At 40.6% G+C, this 25769-nt stretch overlaps 1 protein-coding gene across 1 annotated transcript in view; it reads left to right on the top strand.

Annotated features, from left to right (window-relative positions):
* Positions 1 to 25769, top strand: part of LOC308397835 (SH3 and multiple ankyrin repeat domains protein 2-like) — a 320516-nt gene that overhangs the window by 212781 nt on the left and 81966 nt on the right. The window contains exons 12-15 of the mRNA XM_080884021.1: positions 499 to 638; positions 3547 to 3660; positions 15825 to 15906; positions 24207 to 24289. Of these exons, the coding sequence (XP_080740147.1) occupies positions 499 to 638; positions 3547 to 3660; positions 15825 to 15906; positions 24207 to 24289 (419 nt within the window). The remainder of the gene's footprint in view (positions 1 to 498; positions 639 to 3546; positions 3661 to 15824; positions 15907 to 24206; positions 24290 to 25769) is intronic.

Here is a 25769-nt window from a genome sequence, read left to right as displayed (position 1 = left end):
GCCCCACTTACCAGTGTGGGACACACGCCAGCAGCTTTCCCAGTGTCGCCTCTGCCGTTATTGTTTTTCATGTAACCTCCGGTGATTTGTTCATACTTTTGAGCATGTATTTAAAATATTGTTTACCTCTTAACCTTTAGTGTTTCTCCTAAAGTAGCTTTTAAATGACAGTGGGCACATTTTTCCATAGTGTGCGACCGCACCATCTGTATGTTTCCCTGTTTTCTTGTGTTGCAAATAATGTAGTGATATTTGAGTTACTTGCTGACATGAGTCTTTTTACAACTGTACCATTATATCAGTTGGTAATCTCTAGACCGCCTGTGCATAATTTAAATCACGTGCATTTTCACATGTGAGTTTTTTAGTTTTTTAACTAAAGAAACAACATGTGTGATGTAATACATCACGAGGACCACAATTTCCTGCACACCTGTAGAATTAGGTATGTCTGTCCTTATACCCACTTCATATAAAACATTTTTTTCTTTCTTCCAGCCCCAGCAGTCGTGGAGAGGCAGTTGGAACCAGAAGGAAGCTGTACAGTGCAGTTCCAGGAAGACACTTCGTAGTGGTTCGTTCGTATACAGCCCAAGCTGAGGGGGAGATCAACCTCTACAAGGGCGACAGGGTCAAAGGTGAGACGGGGAATTTCTAGACTAACATAGATGGAGTTTATTTCTGAAGTTAGTATTTCAACCATCTGAACAAATACACAGCAAATACACAAGCTGCTTCTCGCTGTAGTTTGGCACATGGCCTGTGTTGCTAGCTAGTGTACATTTGGTCTGTTTTGGAGGACTAATGGTAAACAACGAAACACTCGGATATGGAGAAAGATTTAAGAAAAAGAAAAGAGGGGAGATCTGTACAGGATTGGCTGTTGGTTGGTTATTCTTGAATGAGTTGATGTTTTTAAAGGTTTCGTTGCCCTGTACCTGTGCATGTGCAATGACAATAAATTTGAATTCTATTCTATTCTATTATGTCTAAGCTGAGTGTATAGAAATGTTGTTTTAAAATAACATGGCAGGTTTCCTGTTCCACAGAGATTTCCGTTGCCTTCTTTGAGTGTGTTGTCTTTCCTTAAAAGTCACAAAAGCCAGTAAACATAAGAGCAAGCAGCAGCACAGCCTGACTGCAAAGAAAAGTCCAACATGATGCAAATTATTAAATGACTTGTTCTGAATTTGTAATTGTTTCCATCCAAGATCAGCCCGCCTGTCATATCTGACTCTAAGCTCCAGATACACATACACACTTACACCTGCTGAAGCATGTGTGAAACTGCAACGGAAGACATACGACCACTGCTGGGTCCGTCTGAAGTCAAATCACTGTATTTCTTAAATTAGTGACTGTGGCTTTTATTTACCTCAACTGTAGTATCTCTTTATTTGAAGCAGTCAGACTTTTAATGCTAATTCCTTTTGTCTGACATCCATAAGTGAGCATAATCCAAACACTGTTATACAGTTAGTAGTTAAGAGAGATGGGCGAAAAATGTTTAAGCTAATATCAAAGTTTTGCTACGACACACATTATCAGTAAATGGAGACCAGTTCTTTTATAACAGGCCAAGTGAAATCTATGCAACAGCCTGACCAGACTGTTACTACAGGCCAGCCTTTATTTCTTTATGTGAACGTGTACATCAGGGGTAGGCAACGCCAGGCCTTGAGTGCCAGTGTCCTGCAGGTTTTAGATCTCACCCTGGGTCAACACACCTGAATCAAATGATTAGTTCGTTACCAGGCCTCTGGAGAACTTCAAGACATGTTGAGGAGCTAATTTAGCCATTTGAATCAGCTGTGTTGGATCAAGGACACATCTAAAACCTGCAGGACACCGGCCCTCGAGGTACAGTACATGTTAGTGGACATTCAGCGGAGCACATTGTTTAACGTCGGTTTGAGTCCCACTGACACGAGCAACACCAGCTACTACAATAACTTGAATTATTTGTATTTTTACATTTCTATGTTGTTTTGCAGTAGAAAATACATCTGCTCAAAATGAGTAGAAAGGGGTCATATAAGTACCGTCGATTTAAACATGGCCGAAAATAAGTAAATAAATAAGTGAAAACAAGCTTTTTCTTTAATATGGTCGTCTCAGGCTCTGGCTGTGAGCACAGAAGCTCCACCCACCTGCTTGTATCTTCTGCTGTGTAGAGCAGAGCTAAGTCTGAAGTCTTACTCAATAAGAGACCAAGAATAAAAATTATGGAGCTGGAAATTAGTATAAAATGAACCATGTGTTGTATAATTTGAATGTTTGGAAATGACTGCAAATGTTAAATATTATAAAAATTTTAACTCCTTTATATAAGAATGAGCTGCAGAGTAGAGGTTACAGCCCACCACCGATCCTAACTGAACAAATGTTGAATTCTAAAACTGAAAAAAGACAAGAAAAAAACCGATTCCTTTATTTTAAAATTGTGTCTGAGACAGCTGGAAACAGCGAATTACCATATCTGATGAAAATGACTTCATCAGATACGATGCATCTGTATTTAGACTCCACAGAGTGGCGATGCAGGGGACTAACATCATCTTCATCTGCACATGTTAAGTCAGACGCTTCATCTCTGTGGTTTGCATGAATGAGCACAAAATGCATTATTTAGTAAGCAATCACACAGGATGTGTACCAGCCCAACACATCAATGTTTTAAGCCACTACTAATGTTTGCGTGGAATACTGTGACCTTTCAAACCAGCAACGTCTCTACTTTTAAATGCAGAGAGAAAGTATTTGTCTACAATAATCAAAGATTTAGTTTTACAAAGCTTTGCTTTTATTGCAAACTCATCCTGTCGAGCCAAACTTTCTTCAAGTCAAATAACTTTATTTTAATGCACAAGATCTCTATAATATTTATACTTGATGTGCTCGTCTAGCCATTTAAAATGGTCAAGTTCTAGGTCTGAATATTTAATTGATCCAGACTGTGGCTTTACAAACGTCCTGAATTAGTTCATTCATTCAGTCATTCTCTAAATCTAACAAAAAGACCGTAGGCAGAGCTGGAGGTGGCAGGGTGAAGATTTTGACATTTTCATTGGGAGCGACCAGAATGGACAAGATTAGACATGATTACATCAGAGGGACAGCTGAGATTCAGTGGTTTAGAGACAAAGGCTGAGATGGTTTGGACATGTGCAGAAGAGGGACAGCGGAAGCATTTGGCAAAGGGTGATGAAGATGGAGCCGCCAGGCAAGAGGAAACGAGAAAGAACTGCATATTTAATTCACTTGGAAAAATGGACAGAAACCAAAAGGTGACAGAAAGGTGGAGGAGAGATGGAGACAATAAGATAAGATAATGAGATAGCAACATTTTAAAAAAAGGTCAGTCAAAACACAGACATGTCCACACACAAGTCTCTGCATGAGTCTGTATAAGCACATACCTTTGGTGCCTTTGCTTTAAATGGATTAAATGATCTGAGGGTCCTATTATCTGTACAGTAAAAAGCATGTCCCTTTTTCACTGTCCTCTAACTTTCCCAATTTTCTCTCTCCTACCACTTGGTCCAGTTCTGAGCATCGGAGAGGGGGGTTTCTGGGAGGGCAGTGCCCGTGGCCAGGTGGGCTGGTTTCCAGCCGACTGCGTGGAGGAGATCCCCGCCAAAGCCACAGAGGAGAGGAACTGTAAGTCTAATCACCTGCGGCTGCGTGTTGGTTGGAGGTGGAACCAAGATGTAGGACATGTTCTGTTTGCCATCATGCGTTTTTGTGGGGAGGGAAGGAGGTTAGTTCTAAAGAACAAAGCTGAGGCTAAATGCTGTGGTTTCCTGAGGCAGTGTAATGGCACGTGGCTCCCCCCACCCCAGGTCTTGGCTGTATGTGTCTCTGCTCCTCTATCTACTAGCATCTCTGTGTCTTACTGTCTCCTCAGGCAATGGCGTACAATGCTTAGCGCTACATTGCCCTGCTAACTCAGCTGTGATCTGATGTCCTCTGGGTGCGAGCTAATGAACATATCGTGCCATGCTCCATCCCCCGTAAATTTCCAGTGTTTCTTCGTCCCTACTTTTACTTTGTGTGTGTAGTGAATGGCCTCAGTATGTCTATGAGACCCCCCTCCAACCCCTACTCTCAATCTCCCATAGTTCTAGGAGTATGTCAGCAGCAAGAGGCAGATGGGAAGCAACTTGTCCTCCTCTTGCTGTGCTGTGGCTGTTTGCCTTCTTCTGTGTGGCTTTTTTTAAAGCTTAACCCAAGGCCATTGGCAGAGGACGCTTTTCTCACACTGTGCCACATTTAAATTGCCCCCAGCTCTGCCTGTGAAGAAAGCAGGCAGGGCGAAGAAAGCCAGTGAAAAAATGGGAGCACAGTATAGTGGCCTGCAAAGACTCACTGGGAGGTGGCCAAGGCCATTGGTCATTTTAAGGGACACTGAATGCCTGCATGAAGCCTAATAGTTGGGGCTGATTGGGGCCTTTAGAGAAGTACATTCTTTGGCCGGAGTGATTACCATTTCACAAGTCATCACAGAGGTCTCCAAAGTATATATATCCATCTTTCCAACTCTACTCAAAGGCACCAAAAGACACCAATTAGCAATCAAAAATCAAATCAAAGAGTACAAGAACTTTTTTGCTTAGAGTTGATTAGCTTAACTTAGCGCTGAGACCAGAGTCAAAGTGAAATAATCAATCTGGCAGTGCAAACTTATTATTTGGTATTTACTTGCAACTCCAAGTCAACACCAGTTTGCTTGGTACCCTCCCACCTGACTTAGCCTGACAGTTAAAACATGACCTGCACAGATACAGACGGACAGTTGGCTTTTTCAAATGTAAGGTTTTACACAATGTTTTAAACAAAGCTTCATTTCATTGAAGTTTGTTGGCATTTGTTTATGCACCACTCTCTCAAGGATACACCACAACATTTCATCGGGTTGAGGTCTGGACTGTGATCGGGCTTCTGCGACACACCGATTAGTTTCTTTTTCAGTCATTCTGTTGTAGATTTGCTGCTGTTATTTGGATCACTGTCAAGCTTTAGTTGTTGGACAGATGGGCTCATATCTGACTCCAGTACACAGACTGGTCCATTCAAGTGTCCAGTGGGTGCAAAACCAAACCAAATCATCACCCCTCCACCACTGTGCTTGAAAGCTGGAATGCTGTGTGCTGATATGTTGTGTTGGTTTTCACCTGCAGTGGTCCACTTGGCAAAGCACTTTATTGCTGTTACATATTGTTCCAGTTCCTGGGGTTTGTGCAACCCTAATGCACCGTGCTATGTTCTTTCAGCACGAAAGACTTTCCCCTGAAAACTCTTCCAAATAAGCCATACTCACTCTGTCTTAAACTTAAACATTTAACATGCTAACTGAGGCTTGTACAGTGTAACATGTAGCTGCTGAGATTTTTGCAATTTCTCTAAGCATTGCACAGCTGATTTTGGATTAATTTGCTGGGATGTGCACTATTTTAAATGTTTTCCACTTGTGAATAATCTTTCTCACTCTAGAATGATGAACTTCAAAATGTTTGGACTTCTTTGGAAATGGCCCTTCGCAGATAGACTGATGGGGAGCAACAATTACTTTCCTCTCTTTCCTCCTGAATGCTCCAAAACAGCAAACTGTCGAAAATTCTGCTTTTGTAGAGGTGATCACTTCATATACAACAGCTAATGTTAGGCTTGAGAGTCCTAAAAATTACCAACTGTCAGTCCAACAAAGTATCACCGACCTCGAAGACAGCTTCACCAATACAGGCTAACAAGAGCTAACTGCAAAACCAGCAGTGTTACCGACATCTCATTTCAGCAGGGGCGTAATTTCCAGGGTGGTTAGGGGGTTGTGCCCCCCCCCCCCAATAATCGGACCCAACCAATATAATCCCCCCAATAAAATTATGAATTATCTTGCATACATAGGCTGTTGATTTTCTTAACTTATTTCAGTTACTACCAGCAAAATAGTTGCATGTTTAATCATCTGGGAATTTACCCAGGTTTATTTATTTATTTAAACAGAGATCTTGAGATGTTTGTCCTACAGCAGCCTTGGTAGCTAGTATTATGTACTTGAACTGGGACGGGTAAGAAAGCAGAACTCGACCACAATCTACTGACATCGAAATCTTTTCTGTAGCTGTAATGATGATTTGAGTAAATAAACCTTTCGTTTTCTTTATACTTAAGTTACATTTTACTCAAAAAGATTGCTTCATGTTTACGAGGGCAAAGAACTTCTTTTTTTTGAATGAAAAAAACGTATAACAACAAAATGACATATACAATATATCTAGGGGAGAAAGAAAAGGTAGACAGTATTTTCCCCAAAAATGTTTTTGTTTATCATTTTCCAAAGTTTTACTTGTAGAGTAACGATGACTGTAGCCCCAGCTCTCTCAGCGGTACTGTAGAAAACTCCAATGACACCAAACTCAAACTGAGCTTTCAGGTGTTTTTGTTCACATCATATCCAGAATTTGTCATAGTTATGAGTTGAACTTTGTGCCATTAGAAACTGAATTGGAATAAGTGAAGTTCTACCCATACATGATGTTCTTTCTCATTCCCCAACATGTTTTCTGAAATACTTAAGTTAGACTTTCTAGGTTTAAGAAAGTTAAAGGGAATTTTGAACCAAATTGTAAAACAACACATCGAGCGATTAAGTCAGATTAACTGAAGAATGCTGGTTAATTTAACTGTTTTCTTTTAACACATTATTGTCCAAGAGTGACATCTGCTGCCATTTTGTCATTTTTTTGTCTTGATGATCGGCAAAATGTTTGTTTTGACAAATGTGAGACAAGCTTCAGTGACCTTTTTGCTCAGCAGCTGTTGAACTCTCCCATGCATTCAATTCATGCCCAGTCTCTTTCTTATTAGATGTTCTTCTTGGATAAGTTGCTCTTGGACTTATTTTAGTGGACAGGCAACTCGTGGGAAAGTTCACCACTGTTCCAAGTTTTCTCCATTTAGGAATATTGTCTGGTGTCTTTGTTTCTCAGATGATTTTTTTAGATTGTTGTATGAAGTGTTGCTTTTGAGACCTTTCAGCCTCCTTCATTTTGTCACACAGCTTTTATTTAAGTGATTTCTTGACATAACAGGTCTGACAATGATGAGACACGAGTACAGGTAGTGAAACGGAGCTCAGCTTTCCCAAAAGTCCAAAGTAACTCCTTTTTCACATAAGGCCAGTTAGGTTTGGATACATTTTTTTCTCTTAATAAATTGGTAGCACTTTATAATAATGTCACACTATTACGCATTATTAAGGCATTAGAAAGTGCTTAATTCATCATTTATATTTTAATTTATTACTTTGGGTGCCATTTATAAATACAGCTATACTGTTCTGATTATGATTATTACTAGCAGTGATGTAGTATCAGTGATAGCAACACATAGTGTAACAGTAACAGATGGATAAATGTATCTGTATTTATACATTCCCTAAAGCCTTACTAACACTAATAGTGTGGCATAATTAAAGGGGTCACCAGTATATGAAATCATAATTTTGTATTTGTTTTGGTCAATCTTTGTCTAATATAACATTTTTTTGATGATCTGAAACATTTAAATCTGACAAATACGTAAAAAAACTGGCTGCAGTGTTTTGTTTTGAATATATGAGGGTTGAAATGAGAATGTAATCTTTCTCCATCTATCCTCTGTGACGACACTCAACTGGTTGCTATTATGTTGTTGTTTTGTTGCTTTGCTTTTTAGGTATCAGACTAATAAAATGTTACAATTCCAACCAAACTGAAGCTCAAACCTCTGAATGACTCAGCAAGTCATAAAATTTGTCAGCTCCATTTAAAATCGCCCCAAACACCACCAACACGGTAAATGGGTCCAGTTCATCGACTGAAGTTGGCAAGGACGAAGTCAGACATCAAACACTTAACTGTGCCAGCACACCAAACCTGAAGCCTAAATGCTAAATCATAGTTACAGTGGTAGAGGTGGTGAGTGAAATTCTAGTATTAATTAGCAGATATTAGATTTCAGCACACTTTAAGTTTTGTTGGGAAACTGTTAAACCTCAACAACTTGCAGTATTTTCTGGATTACAGACCCCTGAAAACATCTGCACAAATGAATGAACTAAATGGGTAACTGGCAAACTGGTAAATGATAACTTTGGAAAAACCTCCCTGAAGAGATCATTCTGTCATCTTTTCAAGCATGTTTTAAAAACTCTAAGAGCTCTGAGTCTTAAATATTTGTCTGCTTTGTATTTAGTAACAGTCTGACAAGTTTACGGGCCTCTGGAAACATGCAATACAATTAAAAGACCTGAAATAGAGTGCAGAGTCATTCACAACCGGGCTTTATTTTAAAATCAGGTGCGCTCCTTTTTTCATGTCCAGGTAAACTCCCAGCTCCTGCGTTTGAGCGCTTGCAAGGGTTTTTGCTTAAGTGCACTAAAGACGACAATACACAGTCACAGGATGTGCAAGAAGTGCCAGATGGATGATGGTGATTATATAAAAACACAAATCAAATCACATAATCTGAGAGAAAGCAAACTCTTTAAGTCGACAGCTTAAAACAGGGACTTCCCCTGTAATTCCATGTCACAGTGTAGGTAATGATGCTGTCACCAAATAAAGCTGTGCTGAGTCTCTTTGGATAAATGTGCCAATTCCCCCGTCTCATTTTCACATTCCTACCTCACAGACTAGGTTAAGAAAAAGAAAACATTTGCAAAAACAGCTTATGGAAAAACAATATAAATGTAGTCAAGGAAAAAGATGTTTTCTGTTCTTAATGGTAATGCACAAGCACGCATTAATACACACACACACACACACACACACACACACACACACACACACACACACACACACCATCTCTTGATCTGTGGCCATAGAAACCAGCTGGCCCGAGTCACACAGCAGTTGCTATGGAGTGTGACTATGTTGTAGATTTGCTCCTCCCTCTTTCTCTGCTTTCCTCCATGATTTTTTTTCTTAACTCTGCTTTATTGATCGTCCTCTTTCTTTTCTGTATAAACACTGTTAATCTCTTATCAGCCAATCACCTACTTCAAGCCACATTTTCCCTCTTCCAATTTGACAATGTGGACATAAAGTCTGTGGGGGAGGGGGGTGGGGTGTTCCTGTAAAAATGACAAGATCTAAGCCGGATCAGAGGAGATGGAGTTTCTGTGAAAGTGTGACAGCTGGTGTGAGAGAGAGTGTGTGAAGGAAGGAAAGAGAGAGAGAGAGAAGGGGGAGGAGACGCTGCTGAGAGAGTAAGACAGCTTTACTCAAGCCTGTGTGTCCACAATACTTCTTTTTTAAATCAAGCTCTTTTAAAGCTCTTTTTCAACACCATTTTCTAAAGTCCACTAAAGTAGAGTGTGGAGGCTAATGCACACCTTCCACAAGTGTGAATATGGGTAATAGACCTGACAGAGAAAGCATTTCTAACAGGATTTCTTACAGCTTAAGGTTTGTGTTTCTTAATGATAGCATTCGATAAAATGTTTCCTGTTTTATCTTCTGTGCCTCCACTATGTAACACACTGCTTTTGAATTTCTACATTTACCGGTCAGCTCTTATATTAGTGCATGTATTAGCCAATATTGCCACCCTCTGGAACTCCAGAAAATATATTTTTTAAACTGTATGTGCTGCTTGCTGTGCACTGCTTTTAGTTCTTATGTATTGCAAACAAAAAAAATGTTAACTGAACTTGAAAAGTTAAGAAAGCTTGCTGCCTTCATATAGTTAAGTGAACTTAAAGGCCTTAAAGAACTTAAAGTTGTCATAATTTTCATATTTTTATTACTATCTAAAGTACTTATTCAGACACCTGAACTATATTCAGTTAATTTCTCATCGACTTCTACAAGATTAAGTGGATTTAAAAATAACAAGGTAACATGAACCTTTTTATGATACGTGGTACATTTATGGCAATTATCCTCTTCAAATATGCATTCGAAACTTTCACCACCGCAGGGCAGCACTTTACCAGGAAATATTAATGTTGCTGCCCACCCCTGTAGTAAGAAACAAGATACTAGAATGTCAAACCTGGGAAAATACTAATGTGCAATTTTGATTCAACTCAATTCAGTTTACTTTTATTTATATAGCACCAAAACACAACAACAGTTACCTCAAGGTGCTTAATATTGTAAGGCAAAGAATCACAATAATACAGAGAAACCCCAGCAATCAAACGGCCTACTTTGAACAAGCACCTTTTGTAAAAGGGAAGAAACCTCCAGGCTTAGGAAAAGGCGGCCATCTGCCCTGACCAGGTGGGGGTGAGCGGAGAGAGACGGTACAAGAGACACGCTGTGGAAGAGAACCAGAGATTAATAATATCTCATAATTGAATGCAGAGTGGTGACTTAACACATGAGAGAGGATAAAGGTGGGAGAAGGAGAAACATTCAGTGCATCATGGAAAGCTCCTAGAAGTCTTGTTGTAACTAAGGGAGGATTCAGGGTCACCTGATCCAGCCCTAACTATATGCTTTATTACAAAGGAAAGTCTTAAGCCTAATCTTAAAAGTAGAGAGAGTATCTGTCTCCTGAATTTAAGCTGGGAGCTGGTTTCAGAGAAGAGGGGCCTGAAAGCTGAAGCCTCCCATACTACTTTTAAATAGCCTAGGAACGGTGATATGATACAATAAGGTCTTCAAGATGAGATGGTCCCTGAATATTCAAGACCTTGTATGTGAGGAGAAGGATTTTAAATTTGCTACTGGATGTAACCAGTGAAGCCGGAGCCATTATAAGGAGAAATCTGCTCTCTTTCTGTCCCCTGTCAGCATTCTCACAGAAGCATTTTGGGTCAACTGAAAGCTTTTCAGGGAGTTTTTAGGACATCCTGATAATAATGAATTACAGTCGTCCAGCCTTGAAGTAATAAATGCATGAACTAGTTTTTCAGCGTCACTCTGAGACAGGATATTTCGAATTTTTTGAGATGTTGTGCAAATGGAAGAAATAATTAAGAAGCAGAAAGTTAGCGGCCATCCAGGTCTTTATGTCTTTAAGACATTCCTGCAGTTTAACTCATTGGTGTGTGTTATCTGGCTTCATGGACAGATAGAGCTGGGTGTCATCAGCATAGCAGTGTAAATGTATGCTATGTCTTCTAATGATGCTGCCTAAGGGAAGCATGTATAATGTAAACAGAATTGGTCCTAGCACTGAACCCTGTGGAACTCCATAATTAACCTCAGTGTGTGAAGAGGACTCTCCATTTACATGCACAAACTGGAGTCTATTAGATAGATATGATACAAACCACTGCAGCGCAGTACCTGTAATACCTACAGCATGTTCTAATCGCTCTAATAGGATATTATGGTCGACAGTATCGAACGCTGCACTGAGGTCTAGCAGGACAAGCACAGAGATGAGTCCACTGTCAGAGGCCACAAGAAGATCATTTGTAACCTTCACTAAAGCTGTTTCTGTGCTGTGATGAGCTCTGAAACCTGACTGAAACTCTTCAAATAAACCATTCCTCTGCAGATGATCTGTTAGCTGTTTGACAACTACTCTTTCAAGGATGTTTGATATGAAAGGAAGGTTGGAGATTGGCCTATAATTAGCTAAGACTGCTGGGTCTAGAGATGGTTTTTGAGTAAAGGTTTAACTACAGCCAGCTTGAAGGCCTGTGGTACATAGCCGATCATTAGAGATGGATTGATCATATTTAAGATCGAAGAATTAATTAATGGCAGGACTTCTTTGAGCAGTTTTGTAGGAATGGGGTCTAAAAGACACGTTGATAGTTTGGAGGAAGTAATTATTGAAGTTAACTCAGAAAGATCAATTAGAGAAAAAGAGTCAAACTTAACATCAATGGTACTAAGAGTAGCTGTAGATAATATTACATCTGTGGGATGATTATTTTTCTCTAAAATTTTATTTGTGAAGAAGTTCATGAAGTCATTACTAGTTAACGTTAAAGGGATTGTTGGCTCAACAGAGCTCTGACTGTTTGTCAGCCTGGCTACAGAGCTGAAGAGAAACCTGGGGTTGTTCTTATTTTCTTCAATCAGTGATGAATAGTAAGATGTTCTGGCTTTGCAGAGGCCTTTTGATTTTCAAGATTCAAGAGCTTTATTGTCAATACAGCAGTATACATAGTGTACAGTGTACTGAAATGCTGTTTCACCCCAAGTCCCCCTTCGTGCATATATAAGTATATAAAAGATATATCTCCAAGAGATATAAAACTAGAAATTACAAATAAATAACACGCTAAATGTTGTTAAAAATAAGGGATAAAAAGGTACTAATTACTAACTATACAATACTAACTGTACGATAAACAAAGACAGGACAGAGACAATGCAAAGTGGGTTGTGCAGTGATATTGAATACCAGGTTCAAGTTATTTTCAGGATATTATAGACGAGACATGACAAAGACATGTGCAAGATGCAAAATGTGCAAAATGTGTAGTATAGTTTAGATGTGTGTTCATTAACTAATTGACTGAGTGTGCAATTTTGACCCTATCCCTGTCCTAACACCAAGAAAAGCAATAGTGAAGAAGTCATATTCAAATAACTTAACTTGTTAAGTGTCAACAATTTGTTCCAGTTATAGGTTTGATTTAATATAATACATGTTTAAGATTAGTAACTTAATTATTGTAAATTATGAAAAAAGTTTTTAAAAGAATTACTTTGGATAAATTGTGGTATTAGTTATGTTACATTAAAGAAGATGTGAAAACAGTACTAGCAGTGAAAAATTAAACCAGTCACTTCCTGCATTTTAAAGCTAAATTCACAGCTACAACAAAACAAGAAACACAAATTATTAGTAGAAAAAACAAAGTTTAACATCTTGTCCACATCTCCCTGCAGACTCTGGGGGTGGCTGTAAATGGCCTGTATTTATATAGCGCTTTACTGGTCCCTAAGGACTCCAAAGCGCTTTACACATCCAGTCATCCACCCATTCACACACACATTCACACACTGGTGATGGCAGCTACATGTATAGCTGTAGCTCAGGTGGTAGAGCTACTAACCGGAAGGTTGGTGGTTCGATGCCAGGCTCCACCATTCTGCATGGCAAATATCCTTGGGCAAGATACTCCATGTTACTCTCCGATGCAGCCGTATGAATGTTAGACAGTAAGCACTTAACAGTTTAGAAAACAGTGCTTGTGTGAATGGTGTGATTGGGTGAATGAATTATTTGTATAAAGCGCTTCGACTGCTCAGAGTAGAAAAGCGCTATATGAGGACCAGTCCGTTTACCTTTACTCTCTTTCATCCATCGCTCACAGCCAACCCTCGTCATCAGGACTAAAACTCTCTTCTCTGGCTGTCCTCTGTATTTTACTCTTTATTTGCTTGAACGTTCTCCACACTCTGGACTCTATGCACAGTTCAGGTAAAGCTGTACAGCCAGCAACACACCCAGGTCTCCATGTTTCCATGCAGTAATTGTGGCTCATGTCTCAGCATTAAATGCAGGATGTGTTCAGCCTGCAATAATTACTCTGCTTTTATCTCACTAAGGTCCAAGCTACTACGTTAATGATAACAGCTGGCTGATGTGGCTGTCGGGTAATTGCTAGTAGTTAAATGGTGTTCACGTGCACGCTGGCCAGGTTAGCATGTGTGATAGCTGGTTAATACTTCAGTGTTTTTGAAATGGGAGCTTTACTGAACTGAGATTCCACCTAAAGTGTTGTTGAGTCGTATGAACATTAACTACTTCATCTGCTAGTGAGGAGACGAGAGTCTGTCTGCATGTGCTGTGTGAAGTTGTATGCCAGCTGAAAGGAACCAACATGCCACTGTTGGTATTGATGTTGTTACCAAGTATCTTAAATTGATATCATTTGTTAGCATCAATTAATATCTGAGTACAGACTTTCTGGACAGACCTACAGTGCAATATTTGGTCAGAGATCCTCACTTCACAGTTTGATAGACAGATATACAGGACCAATTAAGCTAAATACATAAAGTGGCACGGTGGTTAGCACTGTTTCCTCACAGAAAGGTCTCCACAACTCCACCATCTGGTCTGTACCCTTCTGTGTGGACTCTGCATGTTCTCCCTTTGTCTGCGTGGATTTTCTCCAAGTACTCTGGCTTCCTCCTACAGTCCAAAGACATGCAGTTAGTGGGGTCAGGGTAATTCCTGATTCTAAAATGCCCATAGATGTGAATGTGAATGCAAATACCTGTCTCTCTGCATTAGCCCTGTAACAGACTGGCGACCTGTCCCAGGTGTACCCTGGGATAGCTGGGATTTTAACTGATTTGCCTCTTTCTTATGAATACTGCTTGCTTATTGTATTTATGTGGTGTTATATACGTATATTCAACATACAGAGACCTCCTGTGACCCTGTGAATTATGATAGTGTATCTACTAGCAAGAAGGAGCATAGTTGATCAGCCATCGCTGACTATTTTCTATAATCTATTACCAACTGGAATTGTTTACTCTTAAATCTTACTGTCACCTTAATGAAAGAATTGTATTCTGTAATCTTGTATTTTCCCACAGGTCATTTTTGTGATTTTAAAAAAAAATGAATTAAAGTAAATCTATAATTTGTTGGAGAAAAATACAGTGGATTGTAAATCAAGTAATCAATATCAAACTTCCAAATTAGGAGGTTTTACAAACTCTTAGGAATTACAGTCTTTATACTGTTTGAAGTGCAATTTCAGAGGTTAAAAAGTAAATTACACAATTTAATGAAAGGTGAAAGTGTGTAGTTCTGTACTTGTAGCTCAGTTGATAGATCAAAACTGCAAACATTGTGTTGTTGTGCAGAAAATTATAGACCTCGCAGTATTTTTTTGTTTTAAAGGTGAAGATATTCCCAACCTGAGTCAGATTGTTTTTAACAATAGCCAGTTATTATTGGATTTTTAAAGGATTTTTCTAGTATGGCAACCCTGTTCTCACTCCCGAGGCATAATATAGTGAAGATTTGTCCCGAGGTGAAAGGTGACCTTCTGCGTTCTTATGCTATGCGCCAGGTTATGGATGAAATCCAGTAGAATGACGCTCCCACGGTAATACACGGCCATGAATTCCAGCCCTAACCCTAACATTATCCTTAACCCTAACCAGCACTTTAATGACGTTACATAGTGTTTTCCAAAGCGATATCAAAGCGGGATTCATTGCAAAAGGTTTTCATGTTCACTCATTTTTCTCGTAATATAGGGACGTGCTGGGTGCCGGGAAGCGTAATATACCGACGATTTGTCACCTAGCGTAAAATGTTATGCTTTGGGAGTGGGAACATGTTGGGGTAACCCATCTGTTTAAAACTATGTAATGTAATCTAAATACTTCTGGATTCACTTGAAATGCGTCGGTGCATTTGTGTCAGAGAAGTTAAAACCATTAGTTAATATCAAGGTTTCACAGAAAGGTCAATACGTAATCAAAGTCTAGTCAAATAATCTTGACAAAGAAACTTTTCTCAAATTACACAAATTTACCATTGAATCCATGCTGATTATGCTTTTTGCACTTGTTCTCTGGAGTATTATGACATACCCCCGTGTCTCTATCAGTGCATGAAACTGTCATGAAGAGGAGCTTATTTAACTTTTTTGGGTCATCTTGTTGTATTTACATGTTTATATGTGACTGAACGAGATGGTGTGATGTTTCTTTTAAGAACACATTCCAACCAAATACAGGTGACTACGTTCATATTTGCTGCTCTGCTGTTGTTTTAGAGGATGCAGGGCTTATTGTGCCATATTTTAAGTGCCACTCTCCTAACAGCTGTCACTGATTTGTAAACTGCTATGAATGGTATTTGGGTATTGATCTTGTTCTGCTGTAAATTGGCAGATTCCCGAGCAGACCGTGCTGACAGACGGAAGCTCTTCAGGCACTACACTGTGGGCTCCTATGACAGCTTTGATGCTTCAAGGTAAGAAGTCACATTTAAAAAAACAAGCTAAAAAATCCATGGATGTGTGAACTTGCTTCATACTTTTTGGTATTATGGATTATACCAAAAAGTCAAGAGCACTTTGGCAAAGCTCCCATTTAATCTTTTGCATGATGTTTCTGTCTCTTTCAGAAAGCTCGTTGTCATCTCTTGAGTGAAACAAAATCTCTTTATGTTAATGTAGCATCCAAATTCTGTGTTGTCAATTTAAGAAATACAAGTTATGCCAACTTAATTTATTTATACTAACTTATTAGGCTCCAGTGAAGCTATGTAGCCAAATGGAGTCCAGCAGTGGTATGAAACAGGACAGCACCAGAAGTCTAGACAGTGGTAGTAGCAAAGGTGAAGCTGGTGGAGACTTGGAGGAAGATGTATAATTCACCAGGATGAGGTGGAGGGGTGTAGGAGGAAAGTGGCACAAATAAGAGTCTGAAACACAGAATGACAGAAGAGCACAGGACATCAGCTGACTGGCTCATAGAGACAGAAAGTGATTGGGCCAAAGCGGTGATGGCAGAATGAAAGTTGGCAGTGCGGGAAAATATTGAATAGTATGATATGATGAGTATAATGAACACAATACACAGGAATCCAGCCACATGAGTGAAACCAGCCACACCTTACTAATACGCACTGAACTCGTGCATAAGCTTCAATGTAAGGCGTAGCTATGGCCATCTACTAATTGGAAAGTTGGTGGTTTGATCCCTGGCTGCTCAAGTCTGCATGTCAAAGTATCTTTGGGCAAAATACTGAACCCCCAGTTACTCCTTATGCGCTCGTTGGAGTTTAAATGTGTGCGTGAATGTTGACAGAAAGCACTTAAAATGTAAAAAATGTGTGTGTGACTGGCTGAATGAGACATGATCGATAATGTGCCTTGAGTCTTGCATAGAAAAGCACAACAGAAGAGCCAGTCCATTTACCATTTGGCAAATTATGCAATAAATACAGTTCGAAAGTTGCCCAGAGTTTTTTGTAGACAGTGCACTTGTCCACCATGTCTGTATAGGTTTCAGAGGTTGTAGTTTCTGTCATACTCACAGTTACAGGCTTAATTCATTTATTACGTGACACTGTCCTTTAAAAAAGTTCGGGTTAGACTATGAGGACATATTTACATTGTGTTTTGAAAGACAGACATTTTAGTTTTGGTCACAACTAAAAAAAATGCTTGTTGAATTAATATTTGAACAAATGCCCACCGACTGGAAATCAATAATCACTACAGGATTCTCACTCATGGTGGTCTATTATAGGTAAACCTATACACTGTACCTGATACCACAAGCACTGCAGCATAAATGAATTATGAATTTTAATTCACTGTTTGCCATCACAGAAGCAACACCTCAGTATAAAAAGTAAACTTACTAATAAAGAAAGTCATTATTTGTATTTTCAGTGTATGGACAAATCTTCAGTAAGCTCTGGATAGAAAACTTCATTTTGTTCTTCAGAGAAAAGCAAAGCCACAGTAGCAAAAATGGAATCAGCATGCAACCGTGTCCTTTCAGCTAAATGAAAAGTTCTGTGTAATGGTACCTGACATCGAATCCCAAGGTTTTTACCATCTTGTCTCCTTTACTCGTCTCTCCTGTCACATCTACTTCAAGATAAGGTTGGTTGGGAATGAAGAAAGATGTACACTTCCATGTTTGTGTTTGTGTGTGAGAGAGAGCCAGACAGAGAAAGAGGGCTTGATATGCTTTGCGGGAACTTTGAACATCAATTTTTTAAACAGTCAATCCTACGGGTGAGCTGAATGTCCTCGCAGAGATGTGGCTCATCCATCGAAGCAGAACATATGCAGTCATATAAATTGCTACGTGGAAACGACCAACAATACGTATCAAAGATTAAACTATGTCAGTCTGTCCAGGAGGAAAAGCTACAGCAGATGCACTGAGGAGTAAAGACAATCACATTTTTCTGAATTGAACACAAAATAAAATCAATGCATCAATAAGAGATGAATAGTCTGTCATATAATGTGGATGTTATGCTTTAAAGTAGATAGAACTTAAACGCAAACAAAGAAAAACTATTCGTTTCAGTTCTGTTTTATTTCTATAGTGCCAATTCACAATTTTAAGATATTTTATATTTTAAAGATGCTTCAGTGTTTTTTATTTATTCATAAATCTAAAGCACATAATGAGAGCAAATATCACTGATGCTTCTTGTTTTGGTTTTATTATTATTATTATTATTATCCATCCGTCCATTCGCTTCCTCCTTTTCAGGGTCGCGGGGGGCGCTGGAGCCTGTCCCAGCTGTCATAGGGCGAGAGGCGGGGTACACCCTGGACAGGTCGCCAGTCTGTCGCAGGGCCAACACACAGGGACAGACAACCATTCACGCTCACATTCACTCCCGCATTCACACCTATGGGCAATTTGGATTAACCAATTAACCTATCCCCACTTATTATTATTATTATTATTATTACTATTTATCAGTTATTTTATAAAAAGCAAAGAGTTTCAAATAATTCTAGTGACTGTAACCACTAGACGCTAGTTTTAAATTGCTACATAAAGACATGCTGGAATGTCTGTGCTGATGAAGCTGTGAAGGACACAATGACATTTCTCTCATTGCTCTGCTGGATTTCCTCTGGCACGATTTAGTGAACATGCCGATGGATTTTTTCCCCCCCAATATGGGTCAAGGTGAATCATGTCTACACCGCAGTGATGAAGACCAGTTGGCAAAGACTGAAGGCTCATGTGACATTTAAGTCCAATGGAAATCTTAAATTAAACTTTAACCTGAATATCGATGGAGCTTTGACAGCTTTTGTGCTCACTAATGGAACAAACTGTGTCATAACTAATATTTTTCTCAACCTCAACGATTGGCGTGTTGCACTTTTTCCCTTTTGTTGGAAGATTGACTTTTCTAAGGCACGCCGTCCTTCTGGGCTTGTTAAAAATTCATATTTGTTTTTTTAACTGGCAGAGGGGGCTGATGAATTCCGTATGAGGCAGGAAGAGTTTTCTTGGTCTGTGTGTTTGTGGACAGAAAGAAGGTGCCACACTGCTCAAACTAAACTAAGCTGAAGGTAGCACTAAAGCATGACTGGCAGCCTGAATAGTATAATGCAGGTATTCTATAAAACTCTAGTAAAAAGAAAACATATCAAATGTTAAATCTGAGTCTTTTCTTACATTTGAATCCATCCATATGTTTTCAATACGTTACGATCTGAAAGCTTTAAAAACTGGGGGAACAGCTCGCAGTTAATTAGATTATTTGGCAACAGCTCAGTAACATGTTTGGATATAAAAAGAATCCCATCCCAGAAATGATTCACCACTATGTGTAAAATGGTTCAGCAATTAAAGGTTCAGTCACACTAGAATAAAAGCAATATGGCAAATTCGTACAAGAAATACAGAGACATATGACTATCTAGATTTTACACATATTAGGGCAATTTTTCCATTACAGAAATAATTATTTCATGTCCAAAATATCTAAGGCAGCACATCAAAATGTTAAAAAGTAAATCTAGCAATATACCTAAAACAGGATTTGTAATTTATAAAATGTGGAGGTGAAGAGTAGTCATGGGCATGCAGGGACATTTCAGGTTGTGTCATTGTGTCATCATACAGATCTTTACATCATCAAAGGAGTCCCCTACACCAAAGAAAGACACAGCCACACTGGCTTTGCAATTACTTGTTATCAGCAGGTTAGACATGCGACCCTACCGTCTCCGTAGAGCTAGCAGTCTGAACAACAACGACAGCTGGTTGTAAGCTAACATTTTGCCAGCTAGTGTCAAACTTTTCCTCTTACAGTATGTAAGTAAGGTATGATTCGAACATCAAATGAGTTTTTTTCACTAAGCATCAGAGTCAAACAAAGTTGCATCCACTTCCAAGATATTGGCTAACAGTGGCTAACGCTAGCTAATAGCAGCAAAACAGCAGTTTCACCAACAGAAAAGTTTAGCATATTCTCAAAAACTCGCTGTGATTGGTCACCAAACCATATCGGATTGCTTTACAAGCATTACAATGATGTTTTTATTGCTGTATTTCACCATTTTTGATACCATAATCCACAGGTACTCTCTTCTTCCACTCCATTACTCTTCAAATCTGAAATGTAAACAGGAAATCGCTCCTTGCTGATAAAGACTGCAATGGAATTGGAGTAGAAAGAAAGCCAGATGTCAGATGCATCAACTCTTGGCTGTCTGAAATAGAACGCTGATGATGCTGGTGCCCAAAGAGTCAATTTCACAGTCATATGTCACAGATGATAATGCACAAAGTAATGAAATGATGACTAGGAGTACACGCCCACATATTCTAACCACCATGAGCTTACATCATTTTCTCCAGCAGCCATCAGTCATGTAAGGAAACAACTTATTGCTGTGCTCTTTAGCCAGAACTCCAAACCCCAATAAAAAGTTTCATGTAGACAGCAGAAGAGCGATATCATAGCATAACATATAGAGCCTCTCATGCTGACTATAAATACATCATTGCCTCCCACAGTCCAGACCAAGGCAGCGTTCTCACTGGGGTAAGCCAGCACTTTATCCCATACATCCTGGGGAGCGTGTCGCACACCCGTTATCTCCCACTCTGTTTTGATAAAACAGCCTCAGCCTGATGTCCCCCTCTCATTAACTATCGAATAGGACACTTCCTGTCAGGCCCTTTCCCGTACCCTGCTGTGCTGACCTATTGAAATGTCCACCGTGTAAGATCATGGTGTGATTACCAGTGACCGCCTACTTTAGGCTGGAGGGTGTCTGCGAGTGAGTGAGCAAGTGTAAGGGAATGCTGGGAGATAACCTTCAGTATGTCAGCAGTGCCGGCCTCCTTCCTATCCAGACAGATTGCGTTGCTAAGGGAACTGTTGCTAGGATGGCACTAGCTCCTCTCTCTCCTTCTTTGTTCTCCCTTCTCTCTCCCTCTCTCTTTTCCTTCTCTCTCTCATCCCACATGTCTATTCACTGCAATCCTTGTGCCTAATATAAGCTGAATGATGCACTTTCAACAAACACCTCAGGCTGGAGCAGCAAACTTGGCCTTTTACTTGGACCTCTCCCCAGCCAGTTTCATGGTCAGTTCTGCTTGGCAGCTCAGATGATGCTGGTCAGTCTCACCACAGCAGGCTCGGCCACGATCACTGCAGGGAATGAGAGGTTGAATGTTGCATGCATATAGAAAAAGAACAAAATAGTTGTAGTTAATATATGCAGAGCTGAGGAGAAGATGTCTGATTAGACCGTTTACATAAAGGGGTGCCTCTGTATTTGGAGCAATCCTGCTGTTTTTGTGGAGATGCTGCATTGCCTTGTAGAGGATTCCTCAAACACAAGTGCAGTGTAACGGTTTAGGTTAGGACTAACAATCATAGCTGACGCTGATGCTAAACATCGCAGATATATGCATATCAAACACCATTTGCAGTATGACTGCACTAGACATTTAGCATTGCCATTAATTAGCAAAAAGAACAGAGGATTTCAGTAGAATATCAACCTACTAGTACATCATTTGACCGCAGCATTAAAACTACATGCCTAATATTGTCTGGGTACCTCTTGGACCATCAAAACCTCTCCGAGTTATCGGTTCAGAAGGTTTGATGGTTTCCTCTGCACTATGACTTCACAGCAAGAAATATCTGGGTTTGAACCCACTGGTCAGCTTCGGCCTTTCTGTGTGGACTTTGCATGTTCTATCTTTTCTGGCTTGGGTTTTCTCCCACAGCCCAAAGACATGTACATGTTAAATGAATTTGTGATTGTAATGATGCTGTGGATGTGAGAATTTGTGGTTGTCAGTCTCTTTGTAGCCCTGTGGTGAGCTGGTGACGTGTCCAGGGCGTATCTGCAAACAAACTGGACTTTGAAGGTCAAGATTTCTCAGCACAACACCGCATAATATCAAGCTGACCAATATAATTCACTTCACCTCTCAGTTATTTCAATGATGTGGCTGATGAGTGTAGCCTTATGCTACAGAGTCTTAAGAAAGGGCTATTAAACACTATTAATCCATGTGTTTATGAAAACAGCCATTTAAGCAAAGTCTACAGATTTGCAAGGCTAGACCAACAAAGGAAGAGAAGGTCCGATATTAAGATAACCTTTCTGAAAAAATTACTTTTTTCACTCAGAGGAGTTGTTGCATGTTAAATTTTTTTTTTATATACAATCAATTTTTTTAACATGCAAAAAGGGGGAGGATCCCCCACTTTATGGGGGAACACGCTTTTAAAATTGTAGTCTCATGCACCTCTGTGTGCAGATTACCACAACCATGGCCTCACTGAGGAGTACTCTAAAGGACAAAGCACATAGCTTATGATACTTCATGCTTGTTTCTTTTAACTTCTATTTCAAGCTATTCAGCTGACAAGTAGGGGAGACTCAGAGCAACTGCAACTTTTTTCTTTTTTTTTCTTTTTTTTTTTACTACAGTGTACATGTACACTCACTGGCCATTTTGTTAGGTACACCTGTTTTGGTCCTTGTTAATACAAATATATATGTCAGCCAATCACATGGCAGGAACCCGGTTCATTTATGCATGTAGACATGGTCAAGATGAACTGCTAAAGTACAAACTGACCATCAGAATTGGGAACAAAGGTGGCTGAAGTGACTGTGGCATGATTGTGCATGCCAGATGAACTGGTCTGAGCATTTCAGAACCTGCTGCTCATCTACTTGGATCCCACACAAACATCTCAAAGTTGTCTAAAAAAGAAGAGTTCTCTTAGTGAGTATGGCGTGTTGATGTTAGAGGTTAGAATGGCTCATTCTAAAAAGATAATGGGACAAAAGTAACTCAAATAACCACAAGGGAGCATCAATTAAATGCCACAGCCTACCCGAGTATCGATGCTGGCCATGTCCATCCCGTCATGACCACAGTGCACCAATCTTCTGATTGCTGCTTCCAACAGGAGATTGTCACAAAGCTCATATAATTTCAAACTGGTTTCTTGAACCAGAGATTTAAAGAAACAATGCAGATGGAAATGGTTACAAAGTCATTTCTAAAGCTTTAAGACCAACAAACCACAGGGAGGGCATCTATGGAGAAAACCTGGAACAGGAGTGGCCAAAGTTACTACCAAAGTGCATTCATGTTGATTCAGGAGGTCAAGAAAAAGCCCAAAACATCATCGAAAGAACTTCACGTCTCACTTGTTTCAATGAAGTCATTGAAAGATAAGATAGACACTGGGCAAAAATGGCATTCATGGTTTATTACCGTGGCCAGAAAGAACACAAAGGCACAAATAAAACATAATGATTTTTAAGTCGTCCCAGTACAACTCGGAGCAATTCCTTTCCCCAGGACTGTACCACTAACTCAGACTGACTTCATACAAAGATCAGGATCTGAGCAGCTCTTCAAACAAACAAACATTCAACTTTATTCATTCAGTCATCAGTGTTTGTTACTGCTCTGATTATAAAAACTGTTTCCGGTGTCCCCTTAAGTCGTTGTTGTTGTTTTTTAATTAAGATGTGATTCTAATAAAGCGCTGTATAAAACTGATCCGATCCTCCGCTGGGTCATCAATCAGTGAGTCCGCCGTCACCGCCTCACTGCTGCTGCCCCCCTCCCTCCCTCCCTCCCTCCCTCCCCACCAACCTGTCGGGTGCAGCGCGCAGCACACCTAGACATCTCTCCGTCCACAGCGTGGCTCCCTCCCTCCCTCTCTGTCTCTCTCTCGCTTTCTCTCCCTCCACCTCCCAACCCGGGGAGCTCCAGCCTTCCTTCCCGCCTCATGATGAGCCGTTAGAGGCTATCACCACCAGCCTGATGTCGCGTCTCCTCGGCGGCGCAGCACTCCCGCACGCCGGGTCAGAGCCTCCTCCTTCTCCTCCTGCGCAACGGGAGCAGCAGCGGAGGTAACCGCGCCATCGACCAGGAGAAGCGGACAGGGAGCGACTGCGGCGGGGAGAGGGCAGGGAGGCGCTTCTCGTGCGTCGTCTACCCCCGGTTTGTGTTTCTGCTGTTTTTTTCTCGGAGATGATGTCGCCGGGCTCCCGGGGCCGCTGTCATACCGTTTGATAGAGACAGAGGCCGACAAGAGGAGGAGGGGGGAGGAGGCAGCGGTGGTGGTGGTGGGGTGGGGTCAGGGTTTCCCTGCCCTGCCCTGCCCTGGCCGGACTAGCGCTCCACCAGCAGTATGAACCTCCACTCGGGCAGGGCGTCCGTGGCCATGCTGCGGATGATGGGTTGTGCTAACGGGCGCTCTGCTCGGCATCTCCTCCACAGTGACTGCGTGGTGGACGAGAAGACGGTGGTGCTGCAGAAAAAGGAGAATGAGGGATTTGGCTTCGTCCTGCGTGGGGCAAAAGGTAGGAGCATTTATCGACTTAGCTACTTTTTGTGATTGTTATTCGGATCTGTTCTCCCTTTCTCCCCAAACCGAAGGATCCTTATAAGTCATCAACACTGACATGCCTCATGAAACTATTCACCAATATATGTCAATTTGCATTTAAATTTCAAGTTTAAGCCTTCTCACTCAGAGGCGTGTGTCTGCGTGGCACTACAAAAACATGCAGATAAGTTCCACTAGAAATATACTTATAGAAACTTTAATGCACATAAGGAGTGATTGCACGCCAGCACTCATTTGATTGCACATAAGTCTGCCTACATTTTAATGTCTTTTCATGCATGCTGCAGAGGTCTGTGAACATCTGTAACAACATCTGTAACAACATCAGACTGAAGGCCTTTTTTATTCTTTTTTTTGGTTAAGTAAGTCTGCGTGTAGCCGTCTTTGTTGTGTCCGCCATCCTTCACCTCTTTCCACCACACCAGGAGTTGTTGTGATAAGAGTGGCCTACCCATGCAGTTTGCCGTTTCACCAGGCTGTAAGATTGGCACTAAAAATAGCCAGTTTGAGCTGCTGCATCGGTTTCTATGACGATTCTCGCCATGTCATAATCCACGTTTGCATTCTACAACTGTGCGCCGCTGTTCCATTGGTCTAAACCATGGTTACTGTCGAGAGGTAAATTTAGTATGTTCATGTTTTTTTAAGGCACATACAGAGAGAGGGGGAGAAAAAGGAGAGGGACTGACATGAAGGGAGAGGAAAGAGGGATTTGGCTTGAAAAACAAGAGGAATGTTCTAGTCATCCTAACACACATTGCTATCACCCCGGGGGAACTGACCCAGCTGAGCTTATCCTGCACTGCACGGGGTGAACAGGCATACACAAACTCACAAACATGCGCTGATGCTCGAGCTGTCACATAAGCTCACATCCTCTTTTGTGCTCTGCAGTTCAGCCTCTCTCTTCTCTCTCCCTTGCGCTCGCTGTCTCTCGTCCTCCTCTGTCACTGTGTCACACACAGACAGACACCTAAAGAAACACAGTCATCACAATCATGCAAATCCCCTCATAAGTGCTGTGCAGGGTGAGTTATAGGAAACGTCACTTGTCACCGCTGCGTTCTCTCAGTCCAGTATTTTCTAACCTCCCTTCCCGCCACAGAGGGAGCGCGTGCCGCGGCTGCGTGTGATGAAAGTGATAGTAGAGAACAGGAGAGATGGTAAACTTTTCTTAAAACGAGGGATGCTTTTTTGCCACTTTATTCCCGAGAAACAAAGAATTTTACGAATTTGCTTTATTATTAAAATTAATGAACAAGTCTTGCTCACACAGAGACTTGACATGGGGAGTATGGCCAGACTATATTAATAGTTGTATATGTTGTGCTTTATGTTGCTTTCTTATCATAAGCCTGAGAGAATGACTTTAGCACGGAATAATCTCCTTATTTGTACTTTGTTCAGCCACTACTAACCATCTAGTTTCCTGA

The sequence above is a fragment of the Rhamphochromis sp. 'chilingali' genome (assembly GCF_963969265.1).
Source record: "Rhamphochromis sp. 'chilingali' genome assembly, chromosome: 6".
NCBI classification, from domain to species: domain Eukaryota; kingdom Metazoa; phylum Chordata; class Actinopteri; order Cichliformes; family Cichlidae; genus Rhamphochromis; species Rhamphochromis sp. 'chilingali'.
Note: the sequence above shows the minus strand (reverse complement) of the source record. Positions and strands in the feature narration are given on the sequence as shown.